At 52.8% G+C, this 24616-nt stretch overlaps 1 protein-coding gene across 3 annotated transcripts in view; it reads left to right on the forward strand.

Moving 5' to 3' along the window:
- NDRG1 (N-myc downstream regulated 1) overlaps window positions 1-24616 on the forward strand; it is a 66839-nt gene that overhangs the window by 1434 nt on the left and 40789 nt on the right. For all 3 annotated transcript variants that reach the window (XM_034663411.1, XM_034663412.1, XM_034663413.1), the window contains exons 2-3: window positions 12015-12095; window positions 14879-14914. In XM_034663411.1, coding sequence (XP_034519302.1) covers window positions 12033-12095; window positions 14879-14914 — 99 coding nt within the window. In that variant the 5' untranslated portion in view covers window positions 12015-12032. The remainder of the gene's footprint in view (window positions 1-12014; window positions 12096-14878; window positions 14915-24616) is intronic.

Consider the following 24616-nt stretch of genomic DNA (forward strand, 5'->3'; position numbering starts at 1 on the left):
CCCCCCCGCCCCCAGCCCAACCCTCTCCCCTCTCTTGCCTCTGCTGTCAGATGTCCCTGTGGGTCAGGGGCAGCACCCCTCTCTGGCTGGGAAGGGGGAGGTGCCTGGCGGCCAGTGAGGGAGGAAATCTGGTTGGGGAAGGTTCAGGCTCAGGTCTTCTTCATAGACGCCCTGGGCTCTTCAGTTCCTTTGCTTCCTTTAAATTACTGGGAAAAGGTTGAAGTTTCGGAGTTCAGCCCGTGGCCACACAGGAGAGCTTTATTCTCTTCATGATGTCCATCAGCCATGCTTAATGTTCTCAGCCATCTCAAAGGAACCAAGTATCCAAATACAAAATGTGCTCTTGCTACGAAAATGCAGTTTGAAGGCAAGCCCACCAGCCCCACCTCCTGTACCGAAAGTTGAGTCTTCACTGACTTTCACAAATGTGAGTTGAAATGAGCAAGGTACAGAGAGTGCGAACCCCCGCCCCTGCCTTCAAGGTGCTCACCCATTCAGGGGGAGAAATGCAGGTGAAGGGGCTAAGTGCTGGTGTGGCCCAGGGGTGGGGGTCAGAGGGTAGGGGGAGGTTGAGGTGATCAGGAATTGATGGGCAGCTGTCAGAGGGACAGTGCTCTGGTGTAAGCAGTGAAATCGGGTGTGTCCCCTGACCTGTGACCTCTTAGTTTTGTGGGACCTCGTTCCCCACAAGAGGGTGAGAAGGGAGGCTTTGCCTGCCTCGCCCAGTAGCCTGATACCTGGCCCAGGGCTGGCCCTTGAGAGAAGTTCAGTTACATGCGTTGAATGAATTGAATGGCTCCTTCCCTCCGCCCCATTCCCCTATAATCTCTTGGGTGCAGTCCCGAGCAGGGAGTTGACCTTTGGGGTGGCGGTGTTTGATTTGGCTTTCCAGGGAGACCTTCCAGCACCTGTTGGGGTCTTCCCTCCCCAGAAGGGGATCTTCTGGAGCAACAAGCAAATCCAAGATCACTAACAGTTGGTTTGATAATTTGGGATGGAATTAAAAACTCACACACGTTCCTGATCCAACGTCTTCCCATTTGACAGATGGAAACTGAGGCTCAGAGACAGGGTATGAGTGGCCAAGGCTGAGCCAGAGCTGGAACTTGGCCCTCCAGACCCCTCTGTTGGGACTGAAGGTGGCGAACGGGGTTCTTGGTCTTGATTGTTGGCCCGCTGCTATGAGAGGGGCAAACACACATTGGATCTTCCCTGGGTTTCTTGGTAAGGAAACTTTCCAGGCGGAATGTGGTGATGATTAATTTATTTAGTGTCAATCAGGTGTTCTTGAGAACTTAGCAGAATCAGCCCAGTCAGCAAGGGCTGAGGCCCTGCTGAGGGGTGGTTGACTGGATTCTGGCTGCCCCCTCCAGGTTGGACCTTAGATCCGAACAGAGCTGGGGGCTCCCCACCAGGCTCACCGGAACCTCCTGGACTAAGCTTGCCTTGGCATGGATGGGGAAGAAAGATCGCCTTGTGGTTTTTTTTGGTGGCCTGAAGCGGCAGTTCTTCCATGGGACCCAACTCCAGAGAATCTCATCCAAGGCGTGACTCAAAGTCCCTGTGCCTCAGAAAGGAAGCCAGGATGATGAGTCAGCATCTACGACTGTGGCAGGGAGGAGGCCTGACTCAGGCTGGGAGGGGGCAGGGAGGGGCAGGACACTCTCCCTCCTAGTCAGCTGCTGCTCCACCCCTCCTCCTGTCATGCTGGCCAGAGCTCTGCCTGAGCTGTATTGGCTCCATTGAGTAGATGGGAAAAATGAGGCTGAGAAAGTTTAAGAGACTTGCTCTTGGCCACGTGGCTAAAGGTGGGAGAGCCAGGCTTTGAACCCAGAGAGCCAGACACCCAAGCTTTTGTTTCTTCTTACGACAGCATGTTGGGGTGACTGGAAAAAGCTAGAAGTCCAGAGATGTGACTAGGAGCTCCGTGCTTCAGTTTCCTCTCTGATAAAATGGGAATAACAGACATTATCCCATGGGGACATGCAAATATTAACTGAATTCATCCATTGAAAGGGCAGAAAACAGTGCCTGGCATGTGGGAACACCATGTCGGTGTTTGCTGTCAGTGATTCCTACAAATTACATTTCTTGAGGCATTTCCTTGGCAATCAGTGTCAGGCACTTTTGTCCTAAGCTTACCCATGCCAGTCAGAGTGCCTGCAGGGGCTGAACTCGTGTTTTACTTCTTGAAGTTCTTCCAAAAAAGCTGAGCTTATGCAGAGTGCGTAAAAATGTAATGAGAACCTTGTCTGAAATGCTGATTCCCAGGCCCAGTAAGTCTGGGAGGGGCCAGGAAGCTGCACCATTTCGAAGCTCCCTGGGCTGGATTAGGGGTAGGGTGTACGGAAGGCAGGCGGAATTGAAGACCTCCACTCCAGAATGATGGGGAGAGGGAAAGGAAAGGAGAGGCCAGAGTATCTCCTACTCCTTTTACCAGACCCTGGTGCTCTGGGAGCAGCGCTTACCTGGCTAAGGTGCTATATAGTTTCCAGTGCATCACCTCATGCAATGAAGATGGGAGACATTCTTGCCATTTCTCAGGTCAGCAAACTGAGGCATGGACAGGTGACTTGCTTGTCTAGAATCAAGTGAGTGGGGTCCTGTTCTAGGTGGGGCCACCCTGGATAATTCCCTCCAGTGTCGACCTTCAAGGCCCCCCAGACCCTTCTGGACCTGTCTTTGAAGCATGAATTTGGTTTCCTGGATTCATTTCTTGCTACCCTTCCTGCCTCCCTGATCCCAGTCTGGTCCCAGGCCTGCCTTTCTGCTTCTTCTTTCTCCTTCCATTGGGAGACAAGAGATGGACGGAAGGCAGCGTTTGCTGCGGAGGTGGAGGTGAGTTCTCTGATACCCTCTTGGCCTCTGCCGCGCCAGCCCAGGCTTGTTGGAGGTGGGTGTCCTGAGAGATGAGATGCGCTCCCCTCAGGGAAATTCTGTGCAGGCTCTCTGTCTAGGCTTTTCCAGTCCAACAGTGTTTCTCCAACTGAGGTGGGAGGAGATGAGATTTGTTAGCATCTGGGAGCCTTGAATGGCCTGTTCAGGAGTTCATCTTTCATTTTATAGCTTTTCTTCTCTTAAATCCATGGAAATCTCAGTACAAGTGTGAAGTACAAGTGTGAATTTTACACCCATGTGCAGCTCTGCTCGAAGGGGTGGATGGGGACCAGAGCTCCATCCTGCTCCCCGTCTCAACCCCAGCTCCGCTCCCTTGGCTTTGAGCAGATTCTGTGCTGCTCTCTGGGCACCACCCAGATGTGGGTATGAGCTCCAGAGGTATGCAGTTCTGAGGACTCCCAGCTGGGAACCCTGGCCTCCTCTCCTCTCTCCTTTCCAAGCATTGAACTGGCTGCCTTTCTCCAGAAAGCCCTCCCTGGGTTTCCCCTCCGGGCTGGCATGCAGGGGTGTGTGCCCTCCTTGGATCATTCTGGGCTGAGTCTCTGTTTATCCTTTTCCTGTAGACCTGAGGGCCTGGCACTTAGTAGTCACTCAGTTAATGTTGGTTAGAAGAAACCCTCCGTTTATGAAGGAAATAACTTGGGCCATCTTGTGTAGGAAAGATTGAAAGACCATTCAGAGTATGGAAACAGTGAGACCATTTTGGGCAAGGATCCTGTCAGTGTGGCAGTCATCCCATCTCTGGGACAAAGGGTTTTGTAGGAAGACTCTATTTCCATGCCCTATGCTAACACTGGCTCTGTTTGTGGGCTTTCAGCCAATTATCTCACAGACCATCCAGGGCAGCCCATGCTTGTCCTGCGGATTTGCAGAAAAATCCTTGAAACCCACCAGTGTCCTCCTTTGGACTTCCCATTATTCTACTTGTCCCCCCAGACGGTCATCACTCTGCCAAACAAATGGATTTGGCTGCCAAGACTCCACTGAGAACCTTCAGGAAGATCCCCTGGTGGTGTTGCAGAGAAGGGGTGGGCGGTGATGGATTGCCAACCCTTCCCCTTTCCGGCTCTGTGTCCCGGACCCCCTGGCTAGTTCTGTGCTCTCTCTGAACACAGGTGGTCCCATTTCAACTCTGGCCTTGTATCCAGGGAATGAGTATAGCTGGGGTTTGCCTTGTTTTGGAAGGTTCGTTTTTCATTCTTTTGGCACCAAGCAATTGCTTGAATGCTGCTGATGTTCAGGCTCCATGCAAAGCAGGAAGGGGGCCCTCCAGAAATTTCTAGTCTGGTTGTCCCCTTTGCATGGCATTTGTACCATTTTATTGACTTGGAGAGCCTTGTTCTCGACTACTGTTCCCCTAAAGCGGGGAACTTTCTTGATGATCCATGTTGTTTAGTAGCTTGATTATGTAAGAAAAACATGGAGAGTTAAGACCACCACTCCTTCACTCTCCTCAGAGCCTTGAGTTTCAAAAGGTCTAGAACACAGCCAGAGAACCCATGAACTGCCTTGTAGCTTGATGTCATGATCTCCTTGGCAAAAGAGGAAAAAAAGCATCTATCCACAGGAAGGCTGGGGTATCCAAGGCATATCACAAGGCTGCTTTCCTTGAGGTTCATGCAAACATGGGGCTGTTCTGGAACCTTCGGGGATTGCAGTATCCGGGAAGGATGCTATGCCAGACAGCAGCAGCACGCATTGATTTCCACCCCCCGCCCTCCCCCCCTTTTCAGTTCTGTTCTATAAAGAGCCCAGTGTGCTGGAAAGAACACCACTTTGATGTGGCTTTGAAACCGGGTGTGTTATGGAGGGGACAAAATGTGGGCCAGTTGCTGCTGACAGTCACGATCGATGCAGGCTTGTCAGCAATGCCTCCTGGTGTTGGCCTCTTCCTCCTCCTGGTTGGGGGAGGCTGCCATCTGCCCACCCCTGCTCTCCACACTTGTACCACGTCGCAGGCCTGGGTCTTGGCTTTTCGGAGGTCTAGTGGGCCTTTGCTTTTGAGCCTCAGGTTACCCATCTGTAAGCTGGGGTGATAATATCTACCTTCTGCCGGGGATGTCCATGAGGAACAAATAGAACAAGATAGTGAACACTTTTTCAAAGTATCAAAACTGCTGTATCAGGAAGGCACCATGGGGGGCACCTGGGTGGCTCAGTTAAGTGCCTGACTCTTGATCTCAGCTCAGGTCTTGATCTCAGGGTGGTGAGTTCGAGGCCTACATTGGGTGCTGTGCTGGGCACAGAGCCTATTAAAAAAAAAAAGAAGAAGAAGAAAAGGAAGGTGCCTTGAGGGAGAGCTAAAAACAAGGCCTTTCTGTGCAGTATAAGGGAGAGTAGGAAAGTCTGGGGTGTGGGTGCTGTCCAGAGCCTGGGTCTATTCATGGGGGCTCCGTGGGACTGTGCAAAGTGGAGGAGAAGCACGTGACTGCCTCTGCTGACCCACACAGGAAAAGCCTCCTGGTCACAAGGGGCTCATCCTTAGAATGTCCTACCTGGACAAAGGGTTGGGCACACAGTACGTGTTTATATGTAGACCGAGCTGATTTCACGGTCGTCGTTCTCCTTTAAGGTTGCTTGAACCTGGGCTAGCTGCTGCTGCTTCTTTTTTTTTTTTTTTAAGGATTTTATTTATTTGACAGAGACACAGTGAGAGAGGGGACACAAGCAGGGGGAGTGGGAGAGGGAGAAGCAGGCTTCCCGCTGAGCAGGGAGCCCTATGCGGGGCTCGATCCCAGCACCCTGGGATCATGACTTGAGCCAAAGGCAGATGCTTAACGACAGAGCCACCCAGGTGCCCCCCTGGGCTAGCTTCTTGCTTAGTGACTTGGGGCACATTGCTTCACCCCTCAGTGCCTCAGTTTCCTTGTCTGTCACATGGTGGTGCCTACTCTGGGTCCTGAGATGCTCAGAGGAAGTATGGAATTCAGAGTCCAGTAAACACCGAAGACATCATTCCTGTGCTGTTGTCTGCCGTGTCTGTGGCCACTTGTGCTGGGCTGGGTGCATCCGGGTGCTCCCAGAATACATCGTGGTTGTTTCAGTGCTGGACACCCACCCCCACTGTCCCCCCTCGTGGGAATTCTAGGGGCCCAGGAGAACTCGTTCACTAGCGTGTGCAGATGGGTCCCCCAGCCAGAGAGTCGGAGCTGGAGGGAGGCTCCCGGTCTTCCAGACAGGGAGAGGTCTGTGGCCGGGAGCACAGGGACTTTCAGGTTCCCTGGGGGGATCTGGGCAGGACTGAGATGGGCAGGACCCTTTCGTCTTTGGGTATAGCATGTTTCCATGTGGGCTCCCATCGGCCCCACATTTATGATGGACCGTGTGATGTCCATAGGGCACCTGTGGCCTGTTTTGCAGGTGGGGATGCCGAGGCCCCCAGAGAGGGGTTGAATGACTTGGCTGGAGTCACGTGGCAGCAGAGCAGCAGGCGTTCCGTGCCCTGACTCCTGGGGGGTTGCTCCTGCTCCATCAAGGCTTCTGAGAGTCACAGGCTCTGAGTGTCCCTTCCCTGTCCCCGTGACTGGTTAACAATTTTCTGGAGGCCTCACATTGCCCAGCATACCTCTGCCCACTACCCTCCCAGATCCCCGGGGTCATGGTCTTCCCTTCTCTGGGCAAATGCCAGTCTTGGCTTCCCTTGGAATCCAGGAGGTCCAAGTAATTGCTGACTGTCTCCTGGGTCTACTGAACCGGAAAGGTATTCGCCCAGTGCCCCTTGGGCGCTCGTGACTCATTGACCGACGTTGCTAGTGGAAGGAAGACCCCCATGGTGGTGCATTGGGTCTGATCGCTGGAAACCCACGTAGCACTTGCTGAACTTCTGTGAGCTCCCCCTGCTTGCTGGGCCAACTCTGGGGCTCCCTGTGTATAAGACACAGGTTGTGTCCTCACAGATGTCCCTGGGTCTCTGAGGCCACCAGGAAAGGAAAATGCACTGATTGCTTAAGCAGCTACCCCGTTAGCCACGGTTTCTGCTCCCCGTGGTCAACCAAGGTCCAGAAGCAGATGACACTCCCTCTGACATGTCGTCAGAAGGTCGACAGTAGCCTGCCTCCAGGACGCATGCGTGCATCATTCCCCTCCATCTGGTCACGTGGGCACGTCACCTCACACCCTCCCAAGAAGGGTGAGCCCAGCGCAGTAAAAATCTTTTGAGAGCAAGGGAGACCACAGTCACGTAGCTTTTGTTACAGTATATTGTTAGAATTGCTGTATTTTATCATGAGTTATTGTTGTTCAACTCTTACTCTGACTTGATCGCAGGTATGTGTATATAGGAGAAAATGGTATATGTGGTGTTGGGTACTCTCTCAGTTCTAGGTGTCCACTGGGCATTTTAGGATGTGTCCTCGGTGGGTAAGGCAGGCGGACTATGCTATGTGCCAGATTCTGTGTTCCAATCTTTCATTTAAGCCGTGCTGCTGCTTGCTGGGAGCAGGAGTTGAACCCATTTCACCGATGAGCAAATTGAGGCTATGAGGCTAGAGGACTTGGTAGGGATTGCAGAGCTAATACATGATGATGCCCACTCTTCCCCCAGCTCCTGGTGACCTTCCATATTTCGGCCGTGGGTTTCCTCTGAATTCCTTCTCAGGAGAGCGGGTGGGAAAGGAGGAGGTGGTGCTGTGAACCGGTCTGACAGCTGGTGTGGTGACCCGGAGTCCGGTTTTCGGCCCTGATTGGGGTCTTAGCCAGAGCCCTGTCCTGACCTAATTCCATGTCTGGAGGAACTTTCGTCTGTGCTTCTTGGAGACACGGTGGTCAACTATCACACACCCATCATCATGCTAGGTGGGCCAGAAGGTTGGGGGTGGGACACCTGGGCTCCCACCCACTGTGCCCTGTGTGTCTTTGCCCAGTCACCCTATCCTCTAAAAGATCACCTTGGCCCTTTGCAATCTGATGTTCTGCGTTGGGGCTTTCCAGGAGGTGGTGGGGAGGGACAAGGACTGATGTCTAGCGCTCAGCCTCAAGCCCAGGGAGAGAACCTGCCAAGCCAAGCAGGACCTCAGGTAGCCTGAGAGGAGTGCCCCACTGAGTGTGGGCCCCGAGAGGCCAGTGGTGCCTGGCATGGGCGTGGTTGGGAGCAGGGGCACCAGGCCAAACCAGGTCACCCCCCACCCGCGCCTCCCTCCTGGCAAGGAAATCAGAGTCGCCTACAAAGCAGTGTGAGCTGCTGACCTGCTTCCCTGAGTGGGCCGTATGGTCTTGCTGCTGGGGATTTGAAACCTGTAGGGAAAAAAATTATTTTTTTTGCTTTTATTTATTGTCTTTATTTTCTGTATGTAAATTAAAAAATGCGTTCAGGAAAAGTGTGGTAAAGAAGTAATTCTCCATCCTTGGCTGGCTCTGTGCCATTTCAGGCCGGTCCCTCCAGCTCTGGGGCTGCTGCTGCTTCCCCCGTAAAGTGATGGTGGTGGCAGTGGTGGGGGGTGGTGTGTGGGACCCTGTGAGTCCAGGAGAGCGTGGCCTCGTGGGGAGACAGGGAAGCCATGACTGGGCCTAGTGGGTGAGCAGGACCGCGAGCTTGGTGGGCCAGAGCTCCGTCTGTTCGTGACCATGCGCTGGACTCGTCACATGGTAGGGCCTTGCCAGCAAAACTGTTAGAGGGACTGTCACACGTTGCTTGGTGCTGGGCGCGTGAGAACCTAGTGTGGGAAGCAATCTCGGAATGAATTACTGTTTCAAACCCTACTATCCTGGGACTCAGAAGGTGTTTGAGGGTGGGCATGGAGGCATGGGGCGGTAGGGGACCGGGGTGTGGTGGGTTGGGGTGAGGGAGGCTGGGGGGAGTTGCTGCTGGTGTTGGGCCCATACCCTGGCATCCTCCAAAGCATGCCAGCTTGTAAACCTGTTTTCTATATTGAGCTTTCTTAATAAGATTTCTTGTAGACAAACAGGTTTTAAAATACAAGTTTGCAAGGTTTTCTGATTCAGGCAAAGGAGAACAGAGCGAGGCCTGGCTGGTCAGCAGAATTGGGTTGGAAGCAGTCAGCTGTCTTCCTGCCCCTGGCAGGCTGACCACCAGCAGTCGGTTCAGTGAGGGGTGCTCAAGGTGCAGAGAGCTCCTTGGCAGCCCGGGTTTGGGCGGCCTTGGTTAGTGCAGGGCGGTGATCCATGTGGAGGTTCTGGCGGAGCCCTCCCTGCCGGGAAGTTTTCATCTATTGACCACGGGCTGCACCCCCACTCTCCCTAGGGACAAATAGTACAGAAGCTTCTGCTTTATCACATCTCCCTGCAGACCTCAGAGTCCCCAGGGTGCTTATGGATGCTTCTTGGTCTAGACCAGGGTGTCTCAGCCTCGATGCTATTAACAGCTGGGGCTGGATAATTGTGCTGCGGGGGCCAGGCTGTGCATGTAGGGCGATGAGCAGTGTATGTGACCCCCACCCACAAGGTACCAGCAGAGCCTCCCAGTCATGACCATTAGAAACACTCCAGACAGGGCTACATGTCCTCTAGGGGACGGAAGCACCTATCCTGGAGAATCACTGTGATGGTTCTCGGTGGCCTCACCGGAGGCTCCCCATGGCCCCCAAGGGCTCCAAAAAAAGCAGCAATTCTCAAGTATTTGATATTTAAGAGAGACTGGCTAGTTTTCGACCTGCTGCCTCGTGTGGGTTGGGAAGCTGAGTTGTAGGAAGGAAAAGGAGGGATGGGGTAAAGAGGCGTCCCCAGGAGCACGTTTAGGAACCCATCAAGGCTGGGCTCAACCTCTCTTCTGTTCTGAAGGACAGTGAGGGAGCCGGTGGAAGCTGAGATACTAATGTGATCCCGGCATCGGGAAGCCACGAGCCACACCAGGCTGGACTCTGGCATGCGCTCGAGTCCATGTGCATGCAGACGTATTTCAAGTCCTTTCACTCTCGGGGTGTAGTGATGATTTAAGAGTGAATTTAAACACAGACATTGCTCCTAATTTGCATCAAACCTCTTCATGTATTCAGCACACGAGTGTCGTCCAACTTTGGGAACAAGATAGGTGTTCCCAAAACGCAGGTGGGGCTGCCCCGCGTGTAGGAGCCCGTGGAATGGGAAGCCCTTACACTCAGCATGAAGGGTGGCGCTGCCAGAGCCCTGGGCTTCTGGAAGGCTCCTTTGGCTGTGTAGGCGAGGTGTCCCACGGGCCAGGGTCTCGGGACCATGAACACGCTGAATTAGCAAGGCCGACAGACCTCTGCTTTTCATGCCTCCTGCCTCCGAGCTGGCCGCTGCCCAGGAATGCTCACAAATATAAAACCGACTTTGTTTTCAGAATGTTCTCGAGCATAGACTCCAAAGGCTGCATAAAGGCATTCTTGTGGGGCTGGTTATCTACTGGGGAAAATCGTGCTGGGGCCCCAGACCAGAGCATCCCAGGGCATCTGCCCACGGAATGCCACGTGTTGGTACAGGGGTGGGTGCAAGGGTGGCCCCAGCTCTTTGCCGGCTGACCTCTGAGAGGTGCTTCATGGTGAGGATTCTCCAGGGTTCTAAGAGCTGGGTCTTCAGAGGAGCCCCGGAGCTGGCATTTTAATAGGCCTGCGCTATCTGGCCCTTGTATCTCCGGAGTGGTGGGCAGCTCGGGGCCAGGGTCCCACCCTGGAAAGTAGTGTGAGTTTAGTCAGGCTGTTTTTCACCAAATTTCCTGATTCCGAAGGTCTGCATCTGTGATCTGGGGGTCTCGGGACTCCCCTCTGTCACTTACTCCTTCTCCCACCTTCTCCCACCCTCTCCCGCCTCTGCCTGCAGCACTTAACCCCTATTCTGGTGTCACTGCCCTGAGCTTGCTCCCCAGGGAGCCGATGATGTCCAGAACTCTGCTCCTGCCACCTCCGGAGGCGTCACCGCCTGATCCTTCTGCCCCGCCTCTGTTAGAGCCAAGCAGGACCTTCTCTGGCCCATTCTGCTCGCCCATCCCTGCTCCCCATCCCGCTTCCCGCTTCCCTGTGCTCACCCTTCTTCCCCTGCGCCCCAGCCTGCACCTGCTCTCCCAACCCCTGCTTCCCCTCCTGCTTCCCTGTCACTGCTCTCGCCCTCATCCCCCTCACACCCCTGCTCCCCATCCTTGCTCCCCCTCCCTTATCCCCTCACCCCACACCTGGTCTCCCCCACCTGCCCCCCATTCTGCCCCATCCCCACTCTCACCTTCCATCCCCTCACCCTCTGCCTCCAGGACCTTGCGCTCTCACACCCTCTTGCCCACCCCCTGCTGCCTTGAAAGCCCCTTTTCTTTCCAAATCCCTCTGAATGTTGAGTCCTGTAGACCCCTTGGGCTTGAGGTATTGCCTGGCCTGGCCCCATCCTCGCCAGCACTTAGCAGAGAGCCCTGCATCCCGGTGGGCGAGGTGGGGTCTGCGTGGTCCAACCCCTTTTAGGGCCAGTCCGAGGATGAAGGGGGGTGAAGCTCGAGCCCAGCCCGCATACGGGGAGCCGTGTGTGACTCTCTGTCCCCTTTTGGTTGTCAGCCTGGGGCTGCCTGACTTCAGGATCAGTGATGTGGGTCTCCTAAAATGCGGCAAGATGTAGCCCTATTTGTTTACTTTGCTTTTGTTGCCCTTGCCTGAGGAGATAGCTCAAAATATCGCTGAGACCAACATCAAAGAGCTTTACTGCCTACATTTTCGATAGCAACATAGGCAGTATAGTCAACAGTACTGTCCTCACGTCGTACGGTGGCGAGACCTGCCGTGGTGATCATTTCATAAGGTATAAAAATATCCAGTCACTCTCCTGAAATGAATGTCAACTGAAATGAATGTCAAATTGCATGCCAATTATAATTTAATAATAATAATAATAAAAAAAAAAACTTGTGAGAAACGTCCTGGGTGGGGCGATTGGGCCTGGGGACTGCATGTGAGGACCTGGCTTTGAATGTCAATCCATCTGTGTCATCAGAAAGGTAGTTGTGGCCGTGAGCCTTGGTTTCCTGTGCCAGGAAATCTCCCCCCTCGCTCCCAAGGCAGGAGTGGCATGGGGCGGGTGGGTTGGGCAGTCCTGCCACTGTATTGTGCTGTGTGGGAGGTAAGAGCCACAGGGCCAAGTGGGGCTCACTCCCTGGCCTCGGATTTGCTTCCTTGAGCCACATCTCTCAGCAGGAAGTGCTGACCCATGGCCTTTGTTCTTTGCAGGCAGGTGACAGCCGGGACATGTCTCGGGAGATGCAGGACGTGGACCTCGCCGAGGTGAAGCCTTTGGTGGAGAAAGGGGAGGTGAGTGGAGACACTCCTGGCTACCTCCCCTCACATGCACGCTCGTCCATGGGCGTCTGTGGGTGTATAATACAAACACACGTATGTGCACACGTGCACGCATGTATACGCACTTACACATGTCCACTGCGTCCTACTGTCCAAGACTGCAGACGGACGAGAGGTACCTTGTCCTTGTGGTCAAACATGTCATGTCAAGGAGGCCGCCCTGTTGGAAACAGAAGCCTGTGTCCTCCAGCTTGGGCTGGGATGGTCCATCCTGGGCTGGAAAACCCTTTACGTTTGCACAGTTGGCATTGCGTTCTAAACTACATTCCCCTCCTGGTTCTTACTGAGCTCTGTAACTGCCTGTGATGATACATCTTTTTAAAAATACAAGGCGCAGGCTCAAAAGTGAAGTTATGCTAAGGCCAATGAAAGGCTTTCAAAAATAATAACATGCATGAAGCACGTCTTGCACGCCTGCTACTGGGCTGTATTTCATGGCTGTCTCGGGCTAATGGGCAGGATAAGACTGTGACTGGTTAGATGCTAGGTTCTACGATCGTTCCCATTTTACAGAGGGGGAAAGGGGAGTCTCGGGAAGTTCATTTTTCCTCCGTCACAAAGTTACGAAGCGTGAGGCATGGAGCCAAACCCGGCCCAACTGCCTTTGGTGAATGGCCTGTTCTCTTGGTTCTGCATGTGGCTGCTGTGTCTTAGGTCCGTTATTTCGTGGACTTTCATGACGAATGTGTGAGGCTATCTCCTCTATCCCCATCATGCAGATGCAGACAGTGGCCTGTGATGGGAAGGGAATCACCCAAGATCATTCAGAACGAGGATTAGAAGCCAGGCCCAGGGGAAGCTGCAGACTGCTTGTTACCATTCTGCCCCCGGGGGTCTGCAGATGTTTTCTGTAAAGAGCCAAACAGTAAATATCTCAGGCTTTGCACGCCATTCAGTCTGTTGCAACCACTCAGCTCTACCATTTCAGTATGAAAGTGGCCATAGACAGTATGTGAGCAAACGGGCTTGTTGTGTTCCAATAAAACTTTATTTATAAAAATAGGGGCGGGCCCTCATTTGCTGATCCCTACTGTTCATTGCACATGTTCCAAATCCATTTCCTCTTGCTTTTGGGGTTTGTGACAGAGTCTTGAGAAGCAAACCCTGGGTCATACAAATACATACCAACATGGTCTCACTTCTCCCTTTTAAAAAGCCATATGATAGAGCTCGTGGGTGGCTCAGTTGGTGAAGCGTCTGTCTTCGGCTCAGGTCATGATCTCAGGGTCCTCGGATCGAGTCCTGCATCGGGCTCCTTTTTCAGCGGGGAGCCTGCTTCTCCCTCTGCCTGCCGCTCCCCCTGCTTGTGCGTGCACTCTATCAAATAAATAAATAAAATCTTTATAAAAAAGCCGTATGAAATAGTATAGCATGCTTTGCTTTACCCATGTAACGACCTATCTTGGAGACCTTTCCAGCGACAGTCCACAGAACACTTTTTCCTTCCAGCTTCACAGCATCCCCCAGAGTTTATTTGACCAGTGGCTTGTCTGTGGACATGTGGGTCTTTCAGCCCGTTGTTGTTCCCACAATGCTGCGGGGTATTTGCATCATTTGGACCTTGGATGTCCGTCATTCGTATATGTGCAGGTGCAGTGGCAGGACAAATTCTCAGGAGTGGCATCCCTGGGTCCAAGGCTAACTGCATTTTTAAACACAATATTTATACTTTTCAGGCAGCCTCCTGGTATCTTGGGAAAATTTTATTTCCGAAACCAACATCCAAGAGGTTATCAATGGCAGGTGGCATATCTATCTCAAAGTGAATATTTGCCTTTTCTTCCAAGGTTCCAATGGAAGTAAACCTTCCAGTTCCTTAGACTGGCTCAGCAGAGTGTTTTTCATTAGACTTGATTTGGGAAGTTCTTCCTGATGTCTCTTCTTGATCTGGATGGCCGTTGCACTCTTGTTGACACTTTGAAGACTGGGGTTGTAGGAATGGCTTTTCTGTGTCCTCCTCCTACCAACACACTCATACACGGAGCGGGCGCCAGGCAGCTTTGCTTCTACCTGAATTTACCAAACTCCCGGATGTTCTTAACCCAGGCCAGGGTGTGTGAAGCCATTTTAATCTCCAGCAGCAGGGCATCTGTTACAATCTGGTCTTCCAGCCCTGGCTGTCCCAAGGGGTTTCCCTGTGTAGTTCCTTCCCTTTGTTTGATTTTGCTCTGCTGAGCTGTCTTCCTTCCTGGTGCTTGGTGATGGGGTCTGGCTGGGGCTTCGTTTTCAGAGGGTTTTGGACTCTCATCTCTAGGCCAGAAAGAAAACATGCCAGCAACATCTCTTGAGAATGTTGCAGTCCCTTCTCAGAGCCACATTCTCACTGTTCCCCAGGGGACTGGGACACCGGATGATGGGCAACCATGGAAGAAATTTAAGGACAGTGACATGGTCAAGTTTGAGTTTAAAAGTATAACACATGGGTGGAGGCAGGGTAACTAGTTCATAGGCAGTTACATTCCTGTATCTCTCAAGCTTGTGGCTAGCTTAGACCTTCAGATCTTTTTTCACTGGGGCTGTCCTCAAAAAGGAATCTGGCTAATGTCTGCTTTTCTGCTGGGCTACTATTCTTTGAGATGAAAAGAAAAGTCTCTCTTTGTAAGAAATTGGAGAGGCCCCACAGAGGAGGGAGGGCAGGTATAGACCCAGGGCTTGGAGAGACACTGGTGTCCCAACATTATTTTTTTTTCCCCAGGAAACTGACAGAACTGACCATCTCTCTTGTCTCTCCACAGACCATCACCGGCCTCCTGCAAGAATTTGATGTTCAGGCAAGTAGAGGGAGTGGCTCCCCTTCCCCCTTCCCTGCTCTGTCTTCTCTCTTTCCTTCTTCTTTCCATTGGTTGAAGGTCCGTTGTTCAGACACTGGGGGCAAGTGGAGGGAAGGAAGTTGCGTCGGCTGGTTCTCCACACTCAGCTTCTTCTCCCCGGAAAGAGCTGGTTTGAGTTCTGGCCAAGGAAGCAAGAGCATGTCCCTCCCTGTGAAGGCAGGAAGGAGATGCTGAGTTGTGGGGCATATGCGGGAGGGAGATGGGGGAGAAGTTGGGTGGGCTTGGGACCCAGTGTTGGGGGGAAGCGGAGGAAAGTCTTGATGTTCTTGGCTCTGCTTGGGAAAGTGAGCCCAGCCTTCTCTGTGGTTTCCTGGCTCCATCCCTGCTCAGGGTTGGCGAGGGCGAGGGGGGTGTGTCTGGAGCTTTGTCCAAGAACAAGTTTTCAGGAGAGCAGGCTGGCTGGTCTTGGCAGAGGGGAGGGTCAGAACCTCAGGAACTGTAAGCCCTGGACTCCTTATCTCAAAGCTGGCATGGGTCCCATGCTGGGGGGACCCTGATGTGATGTGTCCTAGGCAGTGTTGGGTCAATAGCACACCCTGTCTGCTAACTCTGTTGTGAGTTTTTTCCCCAATTTTTTTTGGGGGGTGGTGGTGAAATAACACACGAAATTGGCCACACTAACCAATTTTAAGTGTAGCTTCAGTGGCACTAAGTACATTCAAATGTTGTGCAACCATCACCACTGTCCAGCTCCAGAGTTCTTCATCTTGCAAAACTGAAACTGTGCCCCCAGGAAACACACATTCCCCACTGTCTGCTCCCCACAGCCCCTGGCCACCACCATTCTGCTTCCTGTCTCCGAATCTTACTACTCTCTGCAGCTCCTATAAGTGATATCCTGCAGTATTTTGTCTTGTTGTCAATAGCTTATGTCACTTAACGCCCTGTCCTCAGGGTTCATCTGTGCTTAGCAGGTGTCAGAAGTCCCCTTTCTTCTAAGGCTGACTTCTATCCCATTGTAGGTATTATGGACCGCATTTTGTTTATTTGTTCATCTGGCAGTGGGTACTCGGGCTGTTTCCACATTTTGGTGATTGTGCGTAATGCTGCTGGGAGCATGGGCGTGCAAATACCTGTTCAGGAGCCCTGCTTTCCATTCTTTGGGGTACACCCCCAGAAGGAGAATTGTTGGATCATATGGTTATTGTAGATTTTGAACACCTTGGTTATGGCTTTGGAGAAACCTTGAAAGCGTTGTTTTTCTGTTTCTGTGAAGCTAATTCTTCGTGTTTGTGTCATTCTTGGTGGTTTGCAAAGTGCTGTGAGGTGCTCCGACCCCCAGGCACCAGTGGCTGGTGGAGCAGAGAACTGGACCTCCGGCCCCACCTGCCAGCCCAGGCTACCACTTGACCTTGAAGGTTGCCTGGGCTGGGGTGGGTGGGGCGCTGCACCCTCAGGACATCAGCAAAGTGGTGAGCCCAGAGGGAAGCCCAGTGAGGGGCTGGGAGAGACAGGGTGAGGGTCCTGCACCAGGCCTGCTGGGCCCTCGTGCTTAATCCCAGAGCTGTCTGTGAGATGGGAGCATTTTTCTGTTATGATATGTTAGTCACCATACAGTACATCATTAGTTTTTGATGTCGTGTTCCATGATTCATTGTTTGCGTATAACATCCAGTGCTTCACGCAATAGGTGCCCTCCTTAATACCCATCACTGGGCTAGCCCATCCCCCCACCCCCCTCCCCTCTGAAACCCTCATTTTTCTGATTGTGCATCCCTATATTGCTTTCACAAATGCCTGCTTTGTGCCTGGCATTGTCTCAGGTGCTGGGGACACAGTAGGGATNCTGTTATGATATGTTAGTCACCATACAGTACATCATTAGTTTTTGATGTCGTGTTCCATGATTCATTGTTTGAGTATAACACCCAGTGCTTCATGCAATAGGTGCCCTCCTTAATACCCATCACCGGGCTAGCCCATCCCCCCACCCCCCTCCTCTCTGAAACCCTCATTTTTCTGATTGTGCATCCCTATGTTGCTTTCACAAATGCCTGCTTTGTGCCTGGCATTGTCTCAGGTGCTGGGGACACAGTAGGGATCGTGACACACGGTGATCCTTGTTTTCAGGAACTTAAATTCCAAACTGATAGCTCAGCACTATGGAGCCCTGAACACATGCCAGGCATTGCTGGGAGTGCGGTGCTGCTTTTGCTCGGGGCGCGCTCACCACAGTCCCTTCTTCCACAGGGCAGAGGGAGAGCCCAAACACTTGCCTGAAGTCTCAGGGCTGGAAAGGGGTAGGGTGGGGGTTTTAACTCAACCAGTGCGTTTCCAGAGCACAGGCTCGAAACCACTGCTTCTGACCCACTAGAAGTGGGGGGAAACCAATCACACACGCCAAAGTCGGCTCCTGGAGGGGCTTTGAGGACCATGGCCCCCCCTCTCGTGGTGGGGCGCTGTCTTAGGCTGAGGGGTTCGGGAGGGCTGTTGGAGGAGGTGACATTGAACTGAGACCTGAATGATAGATGGAGCCAGTCATGTGACCAGGAGAAGCTTAGGGATGCATCATCCCAGCACAGGTAAAACCACACGCAGGGGTCCCTCTGGCTTGGATTCCGAGCCTCCCAAGGGTGAGCTGAGATCTTCTGTAAGCAAATAGGCTTGATCTTACCCAGTGAATCACAATATTGGAGTTGAATCGAGTGCTGAATGATAACTCCGTCAAGGTTGTTGGAAAAAATATTTCCTTCTATAAAACCATATTAATTTGGATTTGGCTCCTAGACCTAGTTGACTCATATGATGTTTATGAAGGTTTCCCCCCGATTTCCAGCAGTCTCCAAAATCGTGGGTGTGGGTTGCTGTAGGATGTTCCTTCAGAAGCTGCTGTGTCCTGAAGCGTTTCCGAGCACAAGGCCGGAGGCAGAGGACAGAGCCCTGGTCGATGGTGGCCCCAGCGCAGGCACTCGCCAGCACACCCTGACCTCAGAATTCACACAGGGCTCTGGCAGATTGTCTCCTGCCTGTTGCGGGCTTCATCGTCCTCTGTTGAGCCAGGCCAGGGCCCAGGCCTTCCTGGGCGCTCTTGCTGATTCTTCTGGGACTTGTCCCATCATCTCTCCGTGGCAGATTAGGAAACTGAGGCTTTCCTCTGGCTAGCAACTTTTGAAGGGGCCCCACCGAACCTGGTCTGACCCCCACCATTTCTCTCTTCTGCGATGCGTGACAGCAGTGATGAACTTGGAAGGGCCAATCAGGACTAGATGGCAGCGTATCTTTGCAACTCTGGTGGAGAAACAGTCTGGCCGGGCAAATAATCGGAACAGTACTTTGGTGGGCGACCGTTTAACCCCCTGTGGGTGAGCGGATGCAGGACTCAAGAGCGGGTGTGCCTTCATGGCAAACTGCTTTCATCTGTTCATTTAGTTGGTTCCTTGCTGCTCATTGAAACAGGGGCCCCAGCTGGGCAGTTCCTTGGGGGTCAAGTTTAAGGAGCCCAAGCAGCCTTACTGTGTGTATCCCGAAGCGGCCAGTGTTGTTTCTTGAAAACTATTTGGTGCTTCAGCATTTTCGCCAACTCAAGCAGACTCTTTGTTCTTTTCCCAAAGTAGTCACGAATTTTCCCCACCCCCCCAATCAAAACACACACCGTAGCCCAGAGCTCAGCGGTAGGAAGCTGCTGAGGGTCTGCTGCCCGAGCCGCTGGGCGGCCTGCCTTAGGAGACAGGTCAGCTGCCAGAGCGGATGGCATCGTGGCCTTACCTCTTCCTGGCTGACATCACCTTGGGCTGGGCGGTTTGTTTTGGCCTGGGTGATGTTTTGGGGCAAATCGATTGTTACCCAGGCATGGGAGGTTCTGTGATGTGCTCTCGGGACCCTTCTTTGCATGCCTTTCCTGGAGACCCTCTGGGGCCCTCAGAGCACAGAGCTGGGTGGGCTGCTTGGCTGAGGTGTCTTGGCTTCAGGATGGGTGCAGTTTGATCTGACTCTGCAGAGAAGGTTCTGGCATCAGGAACTAGGCAGTTGTGTTTGCAAATTCGATGAGTAGGGTAGGTGGGAATATTTTGGCTTCCAGCTTATTTTCTTTGGCTAGAATCCTAGAATCCAAGAATATCGAGCTGGCAGATGCTTTATAATCTAGCTCTTCCCTTTCTGCTCCAGGTGGGGAGGCTTCCTGGAAGGCCACTAAGGGGAGGGGAGGGGGGAGGGGAGTGAATGCATATTTGCATGCCCACTTATCATCTCAGGCCTTCCGTGCCAGGGTGGAAATGTTACCCTCTTTTGCAGATGAGAAATCAGTCTGGAGATGTTAAGAAACTCACCTAAGGGTGCTTTCAAGATAATAGCCCTCAATTTTGGCCCATGTGACCCTGAGATAGTAATAATCATGGGGGTCGTGATAGCTGATGTCCTGAGCACTATCTGTACCCCAGAAACTGCTGGCCTCTTCCACGTTATGTCCTTAATCCTCACATGAGCCCTTTAGGAGAGGGGTGAGTGCCACCCTTGTTTTGTAGTTGAGACAAGGCCCAGAGAAGGTTTCAGGGATTTGCCCTGTGTCGCTCAGTGATGAGATAGATGGCCAAGCCTGACCCAGTGCCCAGGTCTGGAGCCAAAGTCAGAGGCCCTATAACCAGTGGTGGTGGGGGGTGGCAGAGTTGTGACCACTGCCCCTGACTCCGCCCCTGAGGTGGGACATTGCTGTGGCCCCAAATGGCCTCTCCTGGGTTTGCTATTTCTAATTCCTTCCACCTGGATCTTCAGTTACTCAGATGGTTTGATTTGATTTGGTTTCCATGGGAATCTGCGTCTGTGTGTTCACCAGGGCTCCCTGGGCACAGAGCTGATGTCACCCACTGGGCCTCCGGGTGCGGGTGGCAGGGGCTGGGGCACAGGAGGTGGTGGGCAGCGTCTCCTGGGGTCTGGCTCCCATTCTGGAGCCCAGTCTGAGCCTGGTGGAGGCTGAGGGTGTGGGGAGAGGTGATTTTTTTCCCCTTTTCTTGGAAGCAGATCAGCTTCTAGGGAAAATGGAAACAGTGACCTTTTACTAATTTCTTTCTTTTCCCACAGTTGCTTCTTGTTTTCATGCTCCCTGACTGAAGGTGGGCAGAACTCAGAGGCTTGGAAATCCTCAACCCACCATTTCCCATCCCTGCCTTCCCCCAGCCCCCACCTCCCAGCAAGGCCACTGGGGCTTAGAGCCAAGCCCGAGCGACAGATGGCAGAAGCACTCATCTGGGTCGCAGAGAAGTGAGGCTTGCCTCCTCTGCTCTCCTCTGTGGGTTTCCTGGGAGTGCCCTCCAGGGGGGGCGGTGGGAGAGGGGTGCCTCACCCACCCAGCGCCCCCGTAGTCGGGCTCTGCTCTCCCCAGGTCTGTCCAGCCCAGGCTGTCAGGCTGACCGAGTGTAGACACTCATCTCCTGGTGTCACAGGGCGGGTTCAGTGGACAGAAGCGGGTTCTGATCAGCTCTTTCTTTGCCAACTGTGTGTCCTTGGCCTGTGGTGGCCTGACCTCCCAGGGGCTTAGTCTTCTGATCTGTAATCTGGGGGAGTGTCACCACCCCCAGGGGGTGTTGTGAAGTTGACAAACACAGCATGGGACGCAGCATGCAAGCCTCCCTCTTCTGGTCCCTGGATGGATGGATGGCCGGTGCTCCTCCTTCTCTTTTCTCCGATCCGACAAAGACTTCCCTCCTAATTCTTTCTTCCTTGGAGAATTGCGGTCTTTGGTGTGGGCTCCAGCTTCACTCTGTATTCCCAGGCTGACGCCTGTCTGCCCACAACAGCTGGTTTCCTGACTCTCTAGCTTTTCTTTTCCCTGATGTGATGACAGCGTTAAGGAAACCGAAGGAATGGGAGTAGCCCCAGGTTCAGCTTTTCGAGGGGGCCCACTCGGCCGGCCGTCAGGACAAGGGCCCAAGGGCTTATTCTGAATCTTGCCTCTGCTATCTGCAGGTATGTATGCTGGGGTGCCCAGACCAGCTTTTTCCATCTGTGAAATGGCTGTTACAGTGCTTGCTCAGTAAACAGACGACTGTTCTTACATGCAAATCATCTATGTTTCTTGCACACATGCACCCCTTCCCAGCATCCTTCCCTCTTTACGTGCCTCTTACTTAATAGAAAGGAGGTCCATGGGCTAGCCAGGTCTACCCCTTTCCTGCTGTGGGCACTGGAGATGAACCAGGAGGATGGGGAGGGTGTTACAAAAAGATGGTGGTGGGACAATCCTTTGCCATTTCTTCCTGAGCCTCTGTTGTCATGACTTGCCTTTTTTGCCTGCACGAGGCTTGACTTCATGCTGTGTCTTGACTAGCCCAGATCGGTTTTCCTTGCCTGTTATTCCGAGTGCCTTCTGCCCTTGGGCGTGCCTTGACCACGGCTTGCTAGACCGTGGGGAGGGGCAGCCCGTGCACTAGCTGACTTAGCATCTAAGTGTGCTATCCCTTAGAGTCCAGATCATTCCGTGTCTCCCCAGGGCCTGCTGGGAAGGAGGGGGTTATGGAGGGAAGTGATGGCAGCTGGTCTCAGAGCTCCCCTGGATCTCTCAACCAGTTGACTAAAGCCATTGGGACCCCCTTGTGGCTTCACACTGATTATCTGTGGGATAGGCGTCCATAACAACCAGGATGGAGCCAAGTGCTACCATTTGCAAAACCCTTCCCAGTGCATCCCACGGTTTTTGTCTTGGGAACAGCCCCATGAGCAGATGGACTTCTTTTTTCTTTTTTTTTTTTTAAAGATTTTTTATTTTATTTATTTGACAGAGATAGAGACAGCCAGTGAGAGAGGGAACACAAGCAGGGGGAGTGGGAGAGGAAGAAACAGGCTCATAGCGGAGGAGCCTGACATGGGGCTCGATCCCATAACGCCGGGATCACGCCCTGAGCCGAAGGCAGACGCTTAACCGCTGTGCCACCCAGGTGCCCCAGCAGATGGACTTCTTAACTGCCCTCAGTTGACAGTTGAAGGGATTCCCAGTCTAGTCTGGTAACTTGGCCAAGGGCACATGGTGCATGTATCATTAGAATTAATATCCCTCAACAGACACTGCTCTAAACAAGAAAATGTTTGCTAATCTACTGAATTGGAAGACCTATGGGTGTCACCCAGTCCCAGACTCCTTCAGCTTCCTGCTCTGTCTTCTTGAGCATAGAGTTTTTTCCTCATGTTCATAAGATGGCTGCTGCACCTCCAAGCATCTCATTCATATTCCAGGGAGGAAGCAGGCAGAAGGGTGAGAGGGGGAAAAAAAAATCAAAAGCTTGACCAAGTTTGACCCTTGAAAAAAAAACCCTCTTCTCAAAACTCCAGCAAGTTCTGCTGACATCTCATGAGCCAGAAAAATGAGTCTCTGGTCCTCCCTTGACTATAAGGGAGCAGGGGAAGGGAGAATTTTATCAGGCACATTTCTGGGAATTTGGTCATAAAGGAGGAAATAACAAATATTTGAGAGGCCAGCCCACATAGTCAGCCATAGTTTGTAAAGCTCCAAAGCCAGGATTGGCTGCCAAAATGAAATCTTTAAGGAATACTTAGTGAAAAGTGCTGTTTTCACCACCTGCCATCTTGCAAGCCCTGTAGACAGTAGGAATAGGATAAGTGCCATTTCGCCACTTATCAGCTTACAGGTGGTGTGGACTCTGAATCTCAGTGCCCTTTTGGGGCCAGACTTTGTCTATGGCAGAGCCAGCCTCTCCCTCTGGGAATTGGCCGGCAGGTGGGAGGTGGTGATCAGACAGCTATTTGCCCCATGGTGGATGCTACAGCTAAAAGAACCGGTATGCGGTGAAGGGGCCAGCCTGGCGCAGTGATGTTTGTGCTGAAGCCCTTCCAAGTTGGACACCTGTCAGCCGTACTGCAGTGGGGAGGCAGGTGCACATCCTGGGAAGGATGGAAGGAGCCAGTGTTACTCCTCTGTTCCACATCCAGAGTACCCTAGCGCCTGTCTGTGGATGGCACGTCCCCAGAGATGCTGGGGAGATAGAAAGCCATCCACAGTCACATCAGTGGGGGGGCTGACTTACAGAGTCACAGTGCACGTTCTGTGTTAAAGGTTTGGTTTCTTCATGTACCATCTGGTGCAGAGAGTAAAACAGATGTCAGAGCACACCAGGCTTTGGACTTGGACTGCCTTGGGTTCCGTTCCAGGTGTGTGACCTCGGGTAGATGACTTGCCCTCTCTTGGCCTGTCTCCTCTTCTGGAAGAGAGGTGGAGTTGTGTGCATTCAGATAACGTTTGTAAATAAATGCTCGGGGCAGGGCCTGAGTCCAATAGGAGGACTGACTTGATGATTATTGCCACTATATTGCCATCTCCTCTGTACCTTGAGAGAGTGGCTTTCTAGGCTTTTCCAGAGGAGGTGAGAAGAAAAGCTGGGTATTTCTCTGTGGTATGCCTCTGGCTGGATCGGACCCCTGTGTGCAGGGACTTCTGAGATCTGGCTCTAAACTGGGGAAGGAGGATGGAGAGCTGGAGGAATCGTGTGTGTGTTTCCAGCCACCATCATAGCCAGAGAGACGACCCTTGGTGAGCCCCAGAGCAGGGGACGTCCTCTCTCAGACAAGGGGACATGAAGTGCACTGGGCACTGGGTTTCTTGGTGCCCTCTCTTTGGGGGGATGTGGGGATGTGAGGTAGCTTCCCTCCCTACTGGATACAGCATAGTGATTCATCCCCATGGAGACAGAAGGACAGAACGTTCCTTTGGGTCTAAAGAGGACAAAGGCATGTATTTGTGTTTTAATTCCTCCATCCAGTCTCAGGTGCAGTCTTGGTTTCAGCCAGGGGGGAGAGAGCACCAGGGCTGGCTTAGAATTGTGTGTGTGGGTGGGTATGCGTGCACACAAATGTGTGTGTATATGTGTGCACACGTGTGCATATGCATGTGTGCATGAGTGTGCGTACATGCACGCATACGTATGCATGTGTGCATATGTACATTACGTGTGTGTATGCATGCACGCTTCTGTGACTTAAGGAATGGGACTGGCACAAGAAAGATCACATTCGCCTTTTCTCCTGCTCCTACCCATGCAGGCTGCTGGGCACAGACATCAGAGAGGCCTGCTGGGGGCCAGCACCCACATGAGGGCCCAGAAGACTCGGGGTCTGAACCTGGTTCTGTTACTACAAGCTGTGCGACCTTGGGGAAGTCTCCTCAATGTCTTCATCTGTGAAATGGGATAGACAGGCTTGCCTGTGGCCTTGGGGGTTGGGCGCCCTGCCTGACTCTTGGTGGGCGCTTAGCAAATCTTGTCCCTCGCCTAAGGTCCCGCAGATGTCGCTTCCCCTTTCTGAGACCAGATGTCTTATCCATCCAAACAAGGTGAACCATGGCGAATGTATCTTCTGGCTGCGCGGAAGCCCGGTCTAGTGGTGAGGTGGCGGGCCATGGCCACCACACTTGCGTGGTTCCTCTCGAGGGGGAAGCGTTAGCGCTCAGTGGGGCTCATGCGGTCCTGGGAGGTTTTGCAGCAGTCCTGGAAGAGTTCTTGCCAATCCTAGAGTTCTGTGAGAGGGAGCTTGCCAAGAAGCTCATAGCCAATTAAGGGGCAGAGGGGAGCCTGAACCCAGAATAGTTAGTGGACTTTCTAGAGAAAGATCATTTATTCTCAGGTCTTTATGCAACAGTTCCAGAGCACCTCCGGTGTGCGCGGACTGGGTGCCAGGCCCGGGGACAGAACGGCAAGCCCCGCC

This window comes from Ailuropoda melanoleuca, chromosome 6, assembly GCF_002007445.2.
Source record: "Ailuropoda melanoleuca isolate Jingjing chromosome 6, ASM200744v2, whole genome shotgun sequence".
Lineage (NCBI taxonomy): Eukaryota > Metazoa > Chordata > Mammalia > Carnivora > Ursidae > Ailuropoda > Ailuropoda melanoleuca.